The following is an 18,129-nucleotide window of genomic DNA, read 5'->3' as shown; positions in this document are numbered from 1 at the left end:
GTCCATTCACGTTAGCGCCACAATGATCAAAATCGCGTTCCCATCCACTTTTAAAGAATTGCGAGTGAGTGACACGCCATATTGAAGAGTCCAAGTTATATGACGAACACATACCTGTGTGTTATCCCATTAATTAAATATGAATCTAATTTAAAACGTGTGTGTCTGTTTGTGGTACACATATCTGTGTGTTATCCCATCAATTGATTATGAATCTAATTTAAAACGTGTGTGTCTGTTTGTGGTGCTTGTAGGTTTGTGCATCTCGTACAGTGTCGTCTGATGTAGAGCACAAAACTAGTGGTTGGTACTCCACCACTTGTAGAGCATAAAAGGTGGTTGGTATTCCACCACTGTGGTTGGTACTCCACCACTTGCAGAGCACAAATAATAGTGGTTGACACTTCACCACTTGAAGAGCACAAAAAATAGTGGTTGACACTTCACCACTTGAAGAGCACAAAAAATAGTGGTTGACACTTCACCACTTGAAGAGCACAAAAAATAGTGGTTGACACTTCACCACTTGAAGAGCACAAAAAATAGTGGTTGACACTTCACCACTTGAAGAGCACAAAAGTGGTTGGTATTCGACCACTGTGGTTGGTATTCCACCACTTCCAAAGCACAAAATCGGTTGGTATTCCACCACTTGCATATCACAAAACAAATTTAAGTGGCACAAAAGAGCACAAAAGTAGTTGATGTTCCACAATTTGCAGATCACAAATTAATGGAACTGTGATTGGTATTCCACTACTTTTAAAGCACAACAAGAAACTTAATTAGCCACTTGCAGACCACAATAAATGGTTGGTATTCCACCAAATTGTTTATATTTAACTGAGTTTAGCGAAAAAAACGGTGAAAACATGGCGTTTTGCCATCTGAGACTTTTATATTTCCCAAACAATTTAAAATACATAATCTTTATTACCATGAAGTAATTTATACATATCGATACGTCACATTCTAGTTATGAAACTTAAACTTTGTAAAATAACCCACAAGCCTTTTAATTGTTAAACATTTACAAAAAACAAGTGTGATATTTTCTTAACTTTAATCGTGCTATATGTCTGTATATATAGCAATACAATTATTTTAACAAGTTTAATTACACTCGTAGTAAGGTAAAACAAAACAAAAACATAGTTTGAATCCGTAAACTGTGAATAATATAAAATAACTTTTCGCGGAGATAATTCTAATAGACCATATTTCTACTCGATTACAGTTATAAAAAGTTAATAATTATGTAAGTTAACGTAAATCTATTATTGTATCCTATTTTTATGCCACTACTCGCGATAAAGAGCTCAACCGAAATTCCAACGGATGCTAACATACTAGTAAACCAGGGACTGTCTCAACATGTGTATTACCTGTCAAACAGGAATTCCGGTTAAGCAACAATCGATTCGAGTAACTAACTCTATGCCTGTAAACTTATCAGAACCAAAAATGCTCTCCGTATTTTTACCCTGAACGTATATACCTTTTTTTCACGATATATTTATGTTTCAACCATGAATATTGCTGCAAGTATGCTGCACAGCCGCTGGCGAAATGTCCCGTTCAGCTACATTCGAATCAGACCACTTCCTGTCTAGATTTCTGTCCGCCACTCGTCTTCTTCTTACCGAATACGGCTGCGAAAAGACTACGAAAAACACACGTGTAAAATGAATACATGTATAAATCTTTAGAATCCAATATGTAATGTCGTTAATATTGTAGCGTACTAGAAAAGGTGAGATTAAAATGATGCTTCCATGCATTTGGCAATACTATAAATAAATTATTTGAGTGAATAAACAACGGCCGTCTCAACGTTATATAAACTTTACTTTTCAGTCATACCTCGCTAAAATTAGGAGCCGGACCATTCCTAAACTGGTTGTGAGGGGCTTCAGACCGGAATGGGTCTGGCGGCGTCTCTGACCTCTTCGCCTTCTCCAAACGAGCTTTGGCTCTGTCCTCGGCCCGCCGTATGCGTTTATCCTCTTCGGCATCACTGGCCACCTCGTTCTACTCATACTCTTGAATGTTCGCCCATCCCGCCGGCGATGCGTCGGCAATTCTTATTAACTTGTTGCGGTGATTAAATTTGTTCGTAGCTTCGCTAAGTAAATCTTTAGCCTTTTCAGCATTTTTTTAAGAAATAGCCTGAGTAGCGTTGTCAAGAATGTCTAAAACCTCAAAATTGAAAAGAAATTATTTCCTGTTTGACAAAATCTTCAATAAGATTGAACCATCTGTCCTGACCTTTTTACTCACGTTCTCCGCCGCCCACTCCGACACCTCTTGAAAATTCCTTTTTAAAGCGGCAAATTTACCATCAAAATATCTTTTTATTCACCAACAACTTTATATTTAAAATCATTTTCGTTTTCCGACAATAACTTTGAATCGCGAATAATATTTGTTTTCATTGACGAACATTTGTATATGTCACATTTTCACTTGTACGATTATTGAAGATAACATTTAAGGTAATCCATCCAACATTTATACCAAAAAATGTTTCCATTAAAGTTTTATGTTAAAGTTACAAAATGGTATGTTTTAATGCTATGTTTATTTTTATTATATTGCCGTTTAATTCCGAAAAGACGTAAGAAAAGTTTTCCTATTTTGATTTCCAATAGCTAATGCCATTCAAAACAAATCTATTATGTTTCATTTTTTTACCTTTCAGACATCCTGAGAATCAAATTCTATATTGGTTTTATAATTGCACACTTTCATCTTTTTAACGAATTGAAATCATTGACAAGTGACAAAACACATGTAGTTTACAGGATAAAACATGGTTGGCCTTGGCCTTTGTTTCATAATTGCCCCTGTGAAAATAACTTTTCTTCCCACTTTGTTACAATCAACCATAAGCCATGGTCAACCATGTATTATTCTATTAGTAAACCAGGTTTTGCTAATCATTTCCTTAACAAATGAATGCAAATTCATCAATTGATATTGTATTTAACAACAATATATTAATCATGTTTTTGATTGGTTGAATTGCACTACCCGTTATATAGTGATCATGTAAAATCGTACTTTAATGCACGATTAACAAACGTACATGCGTCAGTGGTCAACTAACATGAATGTATAGCAACAGCTTATGTGCAACCACTCTGAAATGTGTATAAGGAATGCAAAAAAGGGAACGATTATTTCGATCTTACATCGCGACGTGTGGAAGATTGCAATAAAACACATGAAAATAAACTAAATGAGACTGCCGAAGTGGAAAATGAAATATTTTGGAGATTTAAATAGAAGAAACAAAAAACGACGTCTAAAACATTTCAAATGATATTTGATTGACAAATCTACAACAAGCGCGAGGAAATAGTTGATGAATGCAATACTTTGAAAACCTGTATACACCTTCGGACCGGACATATTATTAAAATAAATTATCATTTTTATAAGCGTACAGCAGCGATAGTATTATAACACAGAATGATATTGTTATAGCCCTTAGAACATGTCAGAATAAAAAAATCATGTGTTTTTATGTTTTTTACTGTGAAAACATCAAACACGTTGAAAGTGTTTTGTTGCGTGTGCTACAGGAAGGTTTCTCAAAAATGTCAGAGCTCGGTCATCGTCTATTTTGAAATAAAAAATATAATTACGGCATCAGAAGCAGCAATGAAGACAAAGTAATACTCATTGGGGACAAATATATATATATCGTAATGGTAAATTTAATATGAGCTTCTTTATTAACGGACTTTCTAACTTAGATAATCAGTTTCAAACGATTGATTGATATTAATTTTCTATATTTAATTTAAAGTTTTAAACCACAAAAAATACTAATAGCGTTTAAGAAAAAGTTATTAGCCACTTGAATAACTTAATACGGACAGCGACCTCTCCCGGATACATATAAATGTGTACAAATACTCATAGAGTTTGCTTTATGGTTCGAATACAGATAAATAATTACTTAAGTTAAGGCCTGTGTACAAAGACGTGAATATTAATTTCCAAAAGTGCCCCTTTTTATGATTCTTAAAACGACGTAAATGTGATGGTTGTCCTTTCACAAATCATATTGAGCACGTGAATTCCGGGCAATAAGATTACACCTATGGACAATAAACATGACCATAAACAACGTGGCTCCAAAGTATAAGACTAAACCCTTACCCTATGTGTACGATGTATTCAGGAGTTTCAGTGAGTACTAGGGACTAAAGGGGATATCACGCGTGCATAGACTCGCAAATATGTCAACTATATTTGTTTTGCAGGATTCGGGTAGAAGATGAATAAATATTAGGTGGACAATGAGGGTGTGGGTTGGGTTGATCACAATTAATGATTCACACAATAGCCGATAGCCAAACCCTACAGTTAATTCCACAGTTTCAGGTAACTGTGTTTTTGCCAGGTCGAAGCGTTACATCATATGGTTGGACATTACTAGAAACATATTAACCTGCATTGTGGTCAGGAGAATCATTAAGCTTTTCTGGTAATGTGTAACACGTACAAACCATATTCATTTAAATATTGAAATAAGCCAGGTGTTTAAATTGATAAGCATTAAGTTGAACGTATAAACAGTACATGATTTAAATGTGTCGCATTGTCCAAACACACATTAATTAAAATGACCAAAATAAGCGGTTAAATGAATATGACATCAATTAATCTAGTGAACGATTGTCTTAAAAAGCAATGGAAACATCAGTAACAATACCAGGGCCGGTATTCATAAAACACCTTAAGTCATTTCCTAACTTATGTCATTTTCTTAGGTTAAGTATTCCACCTATCATATGCAATAATCGCTTCATAATAACGGAAATACTTTCGTTTCATTTATTTGAATCAAACACATACTTTTATATAAACAAAACGCTTATACTTTTCTTTTAATTTGACTCCGAAAAAAGGACATATATTTCAGTTACGAAATAACTGAAATTGTTTTATAAATAATTTTTAAACGTATCCAGGCCAAACAAACACTAAACGAGAGACTCTCAATATTTCAAATTATTCGTCCATTATGAAATGACATTATCAACAAAAAAGTATGGCGTAAAATTTATTCGTTTAAATGCTCACACATAATAATTTTATACTTATTCAGTTATTGCGCTATACAAAACGTATAAAAGTATAAATGTGTTAGAATTGTTACACCATTTGCTCATTGCACAGTTTGATGAAACAGCGTTAAACTCATCGCTTTTTAAACGAACGTATGTAAACGGTTGACGGTTGCGTTAATTCTATACGTTTTCTATATATCATATAGTTTACAATGTCGGTCATAAGAGCATTAGCGTCAAAAAGAGACAACTACATATGGCTTTGCAGGTGGTGTTGAAACGGAATGTTTTATAAGATGGACAACCTCTAGTCACCGTCTCCGAGTGACTGTAAATGACTGTCAAGTCTTTGAAGTTACAGCCCGACTCGTCGCTCAAATCGGTCTCTCCCATCATCGCTGTAAAGTGAAAGCACGCTTTTATCACTTTCCGCATCACTCGATCGACGGGACTAAGTCCGTCTGGCCATAAACAGCGGACTTGCTGTAAAACAGAAAACGGTCAACAACTGTTGGTGCGCGATCATTCATATAGCGTTTTTAGTCCTCTCCGGCTAGTGCCAACTTAATGGCACGAAAACTATTCAGATATTTTCTGTCCAAACAAAGTTAACATAAAATAGTCTCCTTGATTTTTTGACAAATCAAAAAGCTTCGCGTGCATGTTCTCATGGTGCATTTCCAAAACATATCCAATAAACGGAGGCTCAGTATGGCTTTGCAAGGTAATGCCCGAGATGGGTACGATCAAGTATGGATTTGAATATTCATTATATTTACTGCGTGGTAATGCTTGATAAGGGCTCGTTCTAGTACGGATTTGCATGTTCATTATATTTACTATTCGGTAAAGCCTTATATGGGTTCGTTACTGTATTGCTTGGCATATGCATTGTATTTTCTGCGTGGCAATGCCTTAGATGGCTTCGTTACTGTATTGATTTGCGTGTTTATTATATTTTATGCGTGGCAATGCTTTAGATGACTTCGTTACTGTATTGCTTTGCATGTTTATTGTATTTTATGCGTGGCAATGCCTTAGATGGCTTTGTTATTGTATTGATTTGCGTGTTTATTATATTTTATGCGTGGCAATGCCTTAGATGACTTCGTTACTGTATTGCTTTGTATGTTCATTATATTTACTGCGTGGCAATACCCGAGATGGGTTCGTTCCAGCATTGCTGTGCATGTTCGTTATTCATGCTGCGTGTTAATGCCTATAGAGCATTATCAAGGTTGGAGTGATAATTGTTTTAACGATTATTTGCTCATATTGCGAGGGTTTGTTAATTTTGCGAGGTTTTGCCCTTCAGACAGGCACGAATTGTCTTCTATAATGTTTGGACCTTTACCAGATACATTTAATTATAAGGAAAAATATTTTATGTTTTTTTTTTGGTCTTTGTGAGACAGAAGTAAAACAAAATAAACAAAAACTGATGTATAACGATTTTGATCTTTGTTGTATAAGAGAAACAACTGCTACATAACATAACCTTGCATACGGAGAAGTGTTATTCATCATTTGCTCATCTAGTGATCAATTTAGAAACAATAAAAGGGACTGAGTTAAGTTGTGTACTTAATTTACTAAACTGTGGCCACAATATAAATTAAGTGTGCCACCGTATAAACCAAATGTTTCTAACTTTCCTCTTTTTTCGGTCAGGTTTAACCTAGCTTAAGCAGATCCTATTGCCTGCAGCGGGTAATCAAATGGTACCTTTTAGGCTATAAGATGAGCTAGACATTTACAATGGCTCTGTACTTTTTCCACCTAGTTATAGTTGAGATTATTAACTATGTAAATTGAAAATATAAAAAAAAAACAGTAACTAGATACATCCTACTATAAATATGTTATGGAAACAGATATGTACTAAGCATTAAGGTTAAATGTTATTTTAAACCACTTCTCGATTAATATATGAAACAGATATCTTCAAACCTGTCTGACATTTCTTAATAATGATAAGCAAAAATTAGTGTCTCATGAGTTAATGTTCTTTTGAAGACACTATTTGCTAATAAATGTGATTTATTTTTTTATTACTTGCATACTAATTTGCATATATTTATTAAATTTTCCTGACAGGCGTGATAAAGGATTTTAAAACTTACGTTATTATTTGCATATATTAAATATTCCAGTTTATTGTAAAAAAAAACATCCTTACATAATAACTTGCATATGTATTTTTTTTTGGGGGGGGGGGAGTAACTTTATTGACGAGTATTTTTTATCGTAGGATAATGTTTTACAAACTATCGACGCCCTCACTATAATTATGAATATTACCTGTTATCAAAAGTGTTGATGTTGCCTTTGTGGTATAACGAAAACGATTGCTGTAATACGGTTTTGCTTTGTGGTATAACGGAAACAATTGCTGTAATACGGTTTGGCTTTTATGGTATAACGGAAACAATTGCTGTATAACGATTTTGCTTTGTGGTATAACGGAAACAATTGCTGTAATACGGTTTTGCTTTGTGGTATAACGGAAACAATTGCTGTAATACGGTTTTGCTTTTGTGGTATAACGGAAACAATTGCTGTAATACGGTTTTGCTTTTGTGGTATAACGGAAACAATTGCTGTAATACGGTTTTGCTTTTGTGGTATAACGGAAACAATTGCTGTAATACGGTTTTGCTTTGTGGTATAACGGAAACAATTGCTGTAATACGGTTTTGCTTTTGTGGTATAACGGAAACAATTGCTGTAATACGGTTTTGCTTTTGTGGTATAACGGAAACAATTGCTGAAATACGGTTTTGCTTTGTGGTATAACGGAAACAATTGCTGTAATACGGTTTTGCTTTTGTGGTATAACGGAAACAATTGCTGTAATACGGTTTTGCTTTGTGGTATAATGGAAACAATTGCTGTAATACGGTTTTGCTTTGTGGTATAACGGAAACAATTGCTGTAATACGGTTTTGCTTTGTGGTATAATGGAAACAATTGCTGTAACACGGTTTTGCTTTGTGGTATAATGGAAACAATTGCTGTATAACGAGTTTGCTTTTGTGGCATAAGGGAAATAATTTTTGCAAACCTGATGCAAAATACCGTGAAGAGTTAATCATCTTCATCATGTTTGATAGTCAGAATGATTAAACAATCTGAGCTGTTGGATTGCGAGTTTATTTAAACAAGGACTTAAGCCCCCTTTGCCGCTGGGTTGCGGGTTGAGGGATATTGGAGTTTATGAATGAAGTTAAACATGAATGAATGTTACTACATGAATTTGTAGTGCACGTTATCATGATTATATTTCTTAGTGCTAGAGGGGAAATAAACGCTTCAATTCATACACTGAGTATTCGCCAAGTGAATTTGGCTCCCAGCCAGTTGTTAGTAGAATAATTCGGATAACCATATAGGTATGTAGTAACGATTAAAAGGGATTCCACCCATAAACCAATTTGAGATGTTTTATGACTTTATGATATATTATTATCTTAAATTTATGTTAAAACAATATTACTTACAGTCCTTTTTTGATCGTGAAAGTCTTATATGTCATTTTTTTCAATTTGGCTTGAAATAAGAACGCAACTATTTGTCATTCATGTTGTTCTCATTAGTATGTTATACTTACCCTTAATTCGTTAATTCCGATGGCAAATGCATAGTGTACTCATGATCACGTTGTAACGGGTGAAAATACTGATGAATATGATAAATCAACTCAAAAGTATTTAAAGTATATTGCATTTACTTATCAGCTTGCACTGCAACATTTTACTCATAATTTTAGCAACGAACATAGTGATTCCTCCTTTTAACCATGTTTTGATGTCTAATAAATTCATGATATATTAGTATTCAAAATGTATGTTAAAGCAGATAGAATTAACTTTCCAAGGATTATCAAACTCCATTTTATTATTGTGCCTAAAGAAAGGGCACAATAACTTTTAAACCCAACATGAGGCAGGAGTAAGTAGATGACATCAAAACTTGGAGAAACGTAATGGTTGCAGTGGGCGCATCATTTTACAACTATACTTGTGTTGAATTTAAGTCAGTGTCGGACGACTGATCTGCATTAGTAGTGGAACGATGCGAGGTCCAAATTTGTCTATATTCGTGCGTCAAATGTGGCAACGTTTCTTTCTTTTCATTGATGAAATTCTGCGCTTTCAATCGAAAATTCGGATGAAGACGCAATCTCTGACGTTCCTTACGAAGAGGATATATTTGGACATGATGATGATGAAAAAAGTCTGATAACAGCAACGACAACTTGTCTGTAACATAAGAGATTTCTTCAGGTATTGATCCTTGACAAGAGTTTTTCAATGAGGCTTTTCAAACGTGTCAATCTCAGAATGAGGAGGAAACGCATGAGCTTACACAGAAAGATACCGACCGAAGTGAAAGCGAAGCCAAAAAGGGTGTCTTCGAGGAAATGCGAGGTACTTACAGAACAGCTTTGGGCCGTGGTTTAACACTATAAAGCGAACTGTCATATATAAAGCCATAACGAAGACAGTTAACCAACTTATAGATACAGAGAACTACGAAGAGTAGGAAGCCGTAAAGTACACCATACTTAAGCAGAGTTATTTGTTCGATAAGGTATTTTACTGTTACGACGTTCTTCAGTTGGACACAGAGCAAGAGGAAGGAGCAGAACAGTAAAAAACATGCAGAGATACTCTCGAATGAGTGCGAGTGTTTCGGGGATTAATTTATTTCAGAGCCTTACACAATGCAGCATACAGACACCATCAAATTCTAAAACGCATGTGTCTCTGAGTTCTTTGCAGCACATACTTGTCTTAAGTATAAATAAAATGTCAAATGATATAAACTTAAACGTCTTATAAGACACAGAGTTCTTGTTTTGTTGTTAAATTTTCGTTTTATTTACTTTTCAACCGTTTTTACATGAATACAAGGGCTGAATCAGACCTATTTTGACTAATTGCATATAATTCTTACCAATGAAAACTCAAGAAACCCTAATGTATATAAATTTTACTCGATACATTGTACTGCTGTTACGAAGTCTTTTTAACCGACTATATGTCATGTCCTTCGGTATGACGCGGTCGAAGATTGAACCCAGGACCTTCCGTAGCGGAAGCGGAGATCTCAGTTAAAGTATGATTAAGGCCACAACAAATTATTCAGTTGTTCGTCGTCTTTTTTCGGAATCACAAAAAAAAAAAAAATATTTATTTTTTTGCGCCCGTGCCTAGAATTTTGACTGAAGAAAATACATGAGGACTTTATTATGATTCAAACTCTGCAAACAAAAATAAGATTAGCTATCCAGAGAATCTGCCCAGTGACTGAAAATTGACCTATGATACTCTACAACTGACTCCTGATGTAAAATGCTGTTTAATCAACATCAACTTTCGACGACTCAATTTACAAATTGCAAGTCAGAGATTTTGTAATTTGAATTATCGTCCTACTCGATCCTAATTAGATATTCTAAGGCAAATCAATGATGTCAATGACTGACTAGTGATCAGCATTTAAAAGAGGGACATTTGGTTAAAAGACGTTCCCGGCATTTAAAATATATTCATAGGTCATGTTACCCTGTTGTTTATAGTACCCGACAATATATTGACTAACTGCAAATACTAAACACCATTTAACTGTATACACACGATTGGCTCGATACTAAAGCATATCAATACTCAATCGCATCTGTGATAGAAATCCTTAAGTCAATATTTTTCAGTGTCGGGTACTATCAACCACAGGGTAGTATTGCTTATGTATATATTTTCAATGACGGGATCGTCCTTTTCAAACTGTCCCATTTCAAACTGCTGATCACTAGTCAGCAGGGGTTCTTTTCCATTTATGTGTGTCCGTACACACATGAGTCTACCTACTATCTGAATGCATCACACACGATCATTCTATCAAAATTGCCTTTAAACCGACCATGAATATAACACACGTGTGTAGCATAGGCTTAGCTGATAACATGAGAGAGGCTTTCTTAGAGCCATCTATTATTCAAATGAATGGATGGCCAGTAGCTATTGTTCTCAAAAGCATTAAGCACGATGTCAAATTATTTTATATGTACAGTTTTCACATGCCATCTGCGTGCAACCACTATGGCGCATGTGCCATATTGGACAAACTACAAATATAAACTGTGTGCATCTGATTTGGATTGATTCACCTCGTTCTGCCAGGTGGACCCTACCTCTTCGTTATAAAAGCTGAATTGGTATAAAGAGAGTATAGTGTCGCTATATATCGATACCCCCTTACATATTCTTATTTTTATTTATTCTTTTTTAATATCTGGAAATTTAAATTGCATGACTTCCATGGCGGTTGAAAAAACGAATACCACCTACACATGACCGACTGCCCGATTCATAATTCGAAATTCACTGATTTATTCGGAAGCCATTTTATTTCCTTTTTCCAAACCGATGGAGTCAAAAATGTGTGTGACATCCTTAAGGTTACTTGATACTCAAGATTTGATGGAGAAAGAGGTCTGGATGCGTTGATGATCACGAAATAGTCTACAATAATATTTTTGAGGAACTATAAAAAGATACTACGTTAATTTCTCAGATTGTCGTGTTTTGTGGTTATACAAACCGGGGTTTTAAAGCACGTCCACCTTTAAACCAAATATTCATACAATGTTGATCATACGAGACTATTATAGATAATAAGCTTAGAATTAAATGTCATTTTTTAAGTCATTGAAGGATTTTGAGTTGCTTAGCTGCTTTTTGGACATTTTAGAAATGTGGGCATCATAATTTAATTAACTATCTACCTCAAATCCTAAAAGTCCAACTTGCTCTTCACAAACAATAGTGTGATTGATTAAGTATATTGAATTGTTTTATTGCTTTCATAGACTTTGAACCGACTGAAATTGCTTGAAATATGTCAGGGTTAGCCTGCATTTGATTGGTTCATGATTTTTTTATGGTTATAACTGATTTATTAGCAATAACAACATCTTATTTCCAAATTATGTTCCATTGTGAGAAATAAGGATGATCGAGACGAATGTTTTGTTAGAGGAAACGCAATCCAACCGACCATGAACATATTTCCTTGGGAAAAGCATTTTGGATTTCATTTCTTTTTGTATGATGTCACAATTGATATGTGACTAAATATATCTGTAAATTAAATTTGGTTAAAACGTTTGATTTGACAATAAAAAGGTTTGGGTCGAATTGTAATTTTGTTGTCAAAATCCTCAATATTTCTTGGGTCACATGATCCCATTTTCGCCGGAACGGATATGAACTCCCAGCATCTTAGCAAGTGCGCCATGTACAGAAAGTAGCGAACACGTGCGAAAGGTTCGCCGAGACACGCGCGACGTCCGTAACCAAATGGCATCCAACTGAAAAAATAAATAATTCTTTCACACGGTACTCTATAAGTGCAGTTATATTTTACCAGAGCATAGCGTATTTTGAGCTTAAACGACAAGTAGGATAGCGGATAACTTATAAAAGTGTAAAAAGGATAAAATTATTTCCGATTAAAGTGCTTTCCCTTCTCATGTTGGTGAAATGGAATTGTTTGGATACTGATAATGCCTTTGATTGTAAGTCTTGCATGGGCACTAAATGGTCAAAAACGAAAAGAATGTTAAGATGGCTTCTTTGGTGCAACTGGATCAATTATGTGCATGTAAAAAGAGTCTGAAATATACATTATTTGTATTGTATTAAAATCTAAAGGTTGTGTTCTACTCTCGTTCTGCAGGTTCGGATATCATCAGAAAAAAGACGAGTGAAATTACAATCTGCAAAAATCCACGAGAGTTGAATACGATTTTTTTTGGCGATACGTATTGCGCGTGTATGATATGTATATAATAAATACTCCTGGCATACTTCATTCTTAGCGTGTGGTCTCTTGGTAAAAGCTGTCCATCCTGGTCAAGGAAACGTTCTGGCCTAAACTTCCAGGGATCTCCCCAAATAACCTCGTCGTGGTGCATAAACCAGACATTTCCCATAACCTAAAATATGAGTGTCTTATGTTATACATTCACAGTCTTACAACGGTTAAACGATAAGCATCTCTGCGTTGAGGCTAAATGTCGCTGCAATCGCTAACGTATGCAGTTTGATTCCCCGATTGGAATGTATGCACTAAGGTGATAAAACAGGGATACAGCACAAAGCAGTATGTTAACATGGGCCTAAAATGAACGCCGGCCATCTGTGCGGTAGCGTAGTGGTAAGCGCACACCCATCTCACCAAGGCGTCCAAGATTCGATGCCCGGTCTAGGCGCATGTGAGTTTGGATTGTCGTCACAAAGTAGGACAAGTGGGTTCCCTCCGGATGTTCCCATTTTTCCGCGCCACTCAAGACCACACGAAACATCGTATATTCTTATCTAAGAACAGCTTTTTTATTGACTACTTTGAAATTGCACACTCAGGACAATTCTGATAATCTAAAGAAAAATAGCTAAATTCAATGTAGCGGCTTATCCTAGGCGAAGAAATTATCTCTACAATACAAATGTTACTCATATAATGCATTGGATTTCAGTTTGTAAATATATATGCATGTTATATTATATAAATATCATATGGCAGCATGTGTGACATTGATATTATCAATCAGAGAGCAGAATGTCACCAGAGGCGACGTTCTGATTCGAGGGTTGACAATATCAATGTCACACATTCTGCCATATGATATTTATTTTATTATACCGAACAAAATAAAATACGTAAAAAGTTTTAAAATGTTTCATTTAATAAAATAAGTTTAACAAGGTGAACAAAATATAACATATAAAAATAATCATATCTAGAACAAAAGTCCTATGTTCACTTGCTGACAGTTCCTATCGTCTAAGAGTTTGTGTACACATTGAATAGTGACGTCACTGCTATATGTGTATAAGGGAGGCAATCACGTCATGATTTAGCTTAAATATGAAGCAGTTATTTGCTCTTATATGACATTCAAAATATCACTGCGGTCACATGACCTGAAAGTGAATTTTTGCTTGGTCACGTGTCAAAAAGATTGAAAATGTTTCTGATAGTCAAAATATCTCTTTTTCGGGTAATGGGATTTTACCATTGTAGACAAAAGTGAGGTATAAAAATCTTATTTGTTTTTATTAAAAATGAATTACTAGTACTTGATATATTTGATGTAGTTGAAATTCTGTCTGTAACACTTGTTTCACACAAGCAGATGTTGTTTAAGCGTTAAAACTTGGTGAATTGAAGATCCATTGGGTAGGGTGCTTTTTATTTTGTGAGGTTATAATGTATTTGTATAAATATGTCTGCATGAACCACATGACACATAAATAAACATGTATCTACGGTATAACCTTAATCGTGTTAACTAGAGTTATGAATACAATGTTTAAGAACCGTCGTTATCATTTTTTTTTTAAACTCTAATCCTTTAGCAAATTCCATCAGATATCAAGCAACTTATATTACTTCGAAAACCAATAATACATGACACTACAAACAGATGTGTATGTTTTTGATACGTACTGCTGTTTTTTAGGAACATAGTAGCCTTCGAATTCTAGATCTTTGTTACACTCTCTGGGAGCAAGAAGCGGTACCACGGTTACTAGTCTGTGCGCTTCCATCTCTATCGCTTCCGTTAAAGGACATCTTTCTCTGTCGTCACTATGTGCTACATTATCCCAACCAATGGCGGCGCACAGTTCAGTCCGTGCGCGCTTTTGGTATTCAGGATAATGCAGAAGCATCAAGATTGTACTTGAAAGCACAGACCATGTAGTCAAAATACCTGAAAACATATTCACAATTGATAACAAGTAACTCGAGTTATATTAGGTAAATTTAGGCACAACGGCTGAATTAACATGTATACCTGCATTGAGAGTTTCTAAGATGGCTGCATGTATACTTTCATCTGTGAAAAGTGGCGATTTCCCTTGTTTTATGTCCTCCTCTTGGGAATCTAGTAGTTGGTCAACAATTCCTCGTCGAATGCCTGGCTTTCTTCCATTCTAAACAAAAACACAAATCGGTTTGCTGTTAGTGTAACAATAAACAGAGAGTGATAGGAAACCGATATGGTTGAATGTGGAACCCTGCCGGGAATGATGGGATACTGATATGGTTGAATGTGAGGCCATGCTGGGAATGATGGGATACCGATATGGTTGAATGTGGAACCATGCCGGGAATGATGGGATACTGATATGGTTGAATGTGAAGCAATGCTGGGAATGATGGGATACCGATATGGTTGAATGTGAAACCATGCCAGGAATGATGGGATACAGATATGGTTGAATGTGGAACCATGCCGGGAATGATGGGATACAGATATGGTTGATTGTAGAACCTTGCTAGGAATGATGGGATACCGATATGGTTGAATGTAAAGCCATGCTGTGAATGATGGGATACCGATATGGATGAATGTGGAACCATGCCGGGAATGATGGGATACCGATATGGTTGATTGTGGAACCTTGCTGGGTATGATGGGATACAGATATGGTTGAATGTGGAACCATGCCGGGCATGATGGGATACAAATATGGTTGAATGTGGAACCATGCCGGGTATGATGGGAAACCGATATGGTTGAATGTGGAACCTTGCTGGGTATGATGGGATATAGATATGGTTGAATGTGGAACCATGCCGGGAATGATGGGATACAGATATGGTTGAATGTGGAACCATGCCCGGAATGATGGGATACAGATATGGTTGAATGTGGAACCATGCCGGGAATGATGGGATACAGATATGGTTGATTGTGGAACCTTGCTGGGAATGATGGGATACCGACATGGTTGAATGTGGAACCATGCCGAGAATGATGTGATACAGATATGGTTAAATTTGGAACCATGCCCTGAATGATGGGATACAGATATGATTGAATGTGAAGCCATGCTGGGAATGATGGGATACCGATGTGGTTGAATGTGGAACCCTGCCGGGAATGATGGGATACCGGTATGGTTGAATGTGGAACTATGCCGGGAATAATGGGATACCGATATGGTTGAATGTGGAACCATGCCGGGAATGATGTGATATAGATATAGTTAAATGTGAACCATGCCCTGAATGATGGGATACAGATATGATTGAATGTGAAGCCATGCTGGGAATGATGGGATACCGATTTGGTTGAATGTGGAACCATGCCGGGAATGATGGGATACCGATATGGTTGAATGTTGAACCATGCCGGGAATGATGGGATACCGATATGGTTGAATGTGAAGCCATGCTAGGTATGATGGGATACATATATGGTTGAATGTGAAGCCATGCTGGGAATGATGGGATACCGATATGGTTGAATGTGGAACAAAGCCGGGAATGATGGGATACCGATATGGTTGAATGTGGAACCTTGCTGGGTATGATGGAATACAGATATGGTTGAATGTGGAACCATGCCGGGAATGATGGGATACAGATATGGTTGAATGTGGAACCATTCCGTGTATGATGGGAAACCGATATAGTTGAATGTTGAACCATGCCGGGTATGATGGGAAACCGATATAGTTGAATGTGGAACCATGCCGGGAATGATGGGAAACCGATATAGTTGAATGTTGAAACATGCCGGGTATGATGGGAAACCGATATAGTTGAATGTTGAACCATCCCGGGAATGATAGGTTACATATATGGTTGAATGTGAAGCCATGCTGGGTATGATGGGATACCGATATGGTTGAATGTGGAACCTTGCTGGGAATGATGGTATACCGATATGGTTGAATGCGGAACCTTGCTGGGTACGATGGGATACCGATATGGTTGTGGAACCTTGCTTGGTACGATGGGATACCGATATGGTTGAATGTGGAACCATGTTGGGTATGATTGTATACCAATATGGTTGAATGTGAAACCATGCTGAGTATGATAGGATACCGATATGGTTAGATTTTTATCCAAACTCGCCGTGATATGGAGCGATATTGTTGGAAGTGGAACCAAACTGAACTGGGCATAATAGGATACTGGTATTGTTAAATGTGGACTCAGACTGGGCGTGATCGGATACCGATAAGGTTGGATATGGATCACACTTGGCGTGCTGGGATACCGATATGATAGAATGTGGAACCAAACAGGGCGTGATTGGATACCGATATGGTTGAATGAGAAACCAGGCTTGGCGTGATGGGATACCGATCTGGTTGGATATGGATCACACTGGGCGTGATGGGATACCGATATGATAGAATGTGGAACCAAACAGGGCGTGATTGGATACCGATATGGTTGAATGAGAAACCAGACTTGGCGTGATGGGATACCGATATTGTTGGATATGGATCACACTGGGCGTGATGGGATACCGCTATGGTTGGATATGGATCACACTGGGCGTGATGGGTTACCGATATGATAGAATGTGGAACCAAACAGGGCGTGATGGGATACCGATATGGTTTAATGTGGTATCAAACTGGGCTTAATGGGATACCGATATGGTTGAATATGGAACCAAACTGGGCGTGATGGGATACCGATAAGGTTGGATATGGATCACACTTGGCGTGATGGGATACCGATATGGTTGAATGAGGAACCAAACTGGGCTTGATGGGATACCGATATAGTTGAATGTGGTACCAAACTGGGCGTAATGGGATACCGATATGGTTGAATGTGGAACCAAACTGGGCGTGATTGGATACCGATATGGTTGATTGAGGAACCAAACTGGGCGTGATGGGATACCGATAAAGTTTAATGTGGTATCAAACTGGGCGTGGTGGGATACCGATATGGTTGAATGAAGAACCAAACTGGGCGAGATGGGATACCGATATGGTTCAATGAGGAACCAAACTTGGCGTGATGGGATACCGATATGGTTGAATGAGAAACCAAACTTGGCGAGATGCGATACCGATATGGTTCAATGAGGAACCAAACTTGGCGTGATTAGATACCGATATGGTTGAATGAGGAACCAAACTTGGCGTGATGGGATACCGATATGGTTGAATGTGGAACCAAACTTGGCGTGGTGGGATACCGATATGGTTGAATGAGG

General features: G+C 36.7%; 1 protein-coding gene across 1 annotated transcript; it reads right to left on the bottom strand.

Annotated features, from left to right (window-relative positions):
• Positions 1-12,226: 12,226 nt before the first annotated feature.
• On the bottom strand, positions 12,227-15,887 carry LOC128235858 (cytochrome P450 2D20-like). The gene is made up of 5 exons (XM_052950650.1): positions 15,237-15,887; positions 14,950-15,088; positions 14,543-14,865; positions 12,959-13,086; positions 12,227-12,459 (listed from the first exon to the last, which is right to left on the bottom strand). Exons 1-5 carry the CDS (start codon positions 15,885-15,887, stop codon positions 12,237-12,239), a joined length of 1,464 nt encoding a protein of 487 aa, XP_052806610.1. The 3' UTR covers positions 12,227-12,236.
• Positions 15,888-18,129: the final 2,242 nt, after the last annotated feature.

This window comes from Mya arenaria, chromosome 5 (genome assembly GCF_026914265.1).
Source record: "Mya arenaria isolate MELC-2E11 chromosome 5, ASM2691426v1".
In the NCBI taxonomy this organism is placed as follows: domain Eukaryota; kingdom Metazoa; phylum Mollusca; class Bivalvia; order Myida; family Myidae; genus Mya; species Mya arenaria.
Note: the sequence above shows the minus strand (reverse complement) of the source record. Positions and strands in the feature narration are given on the sequence as shown.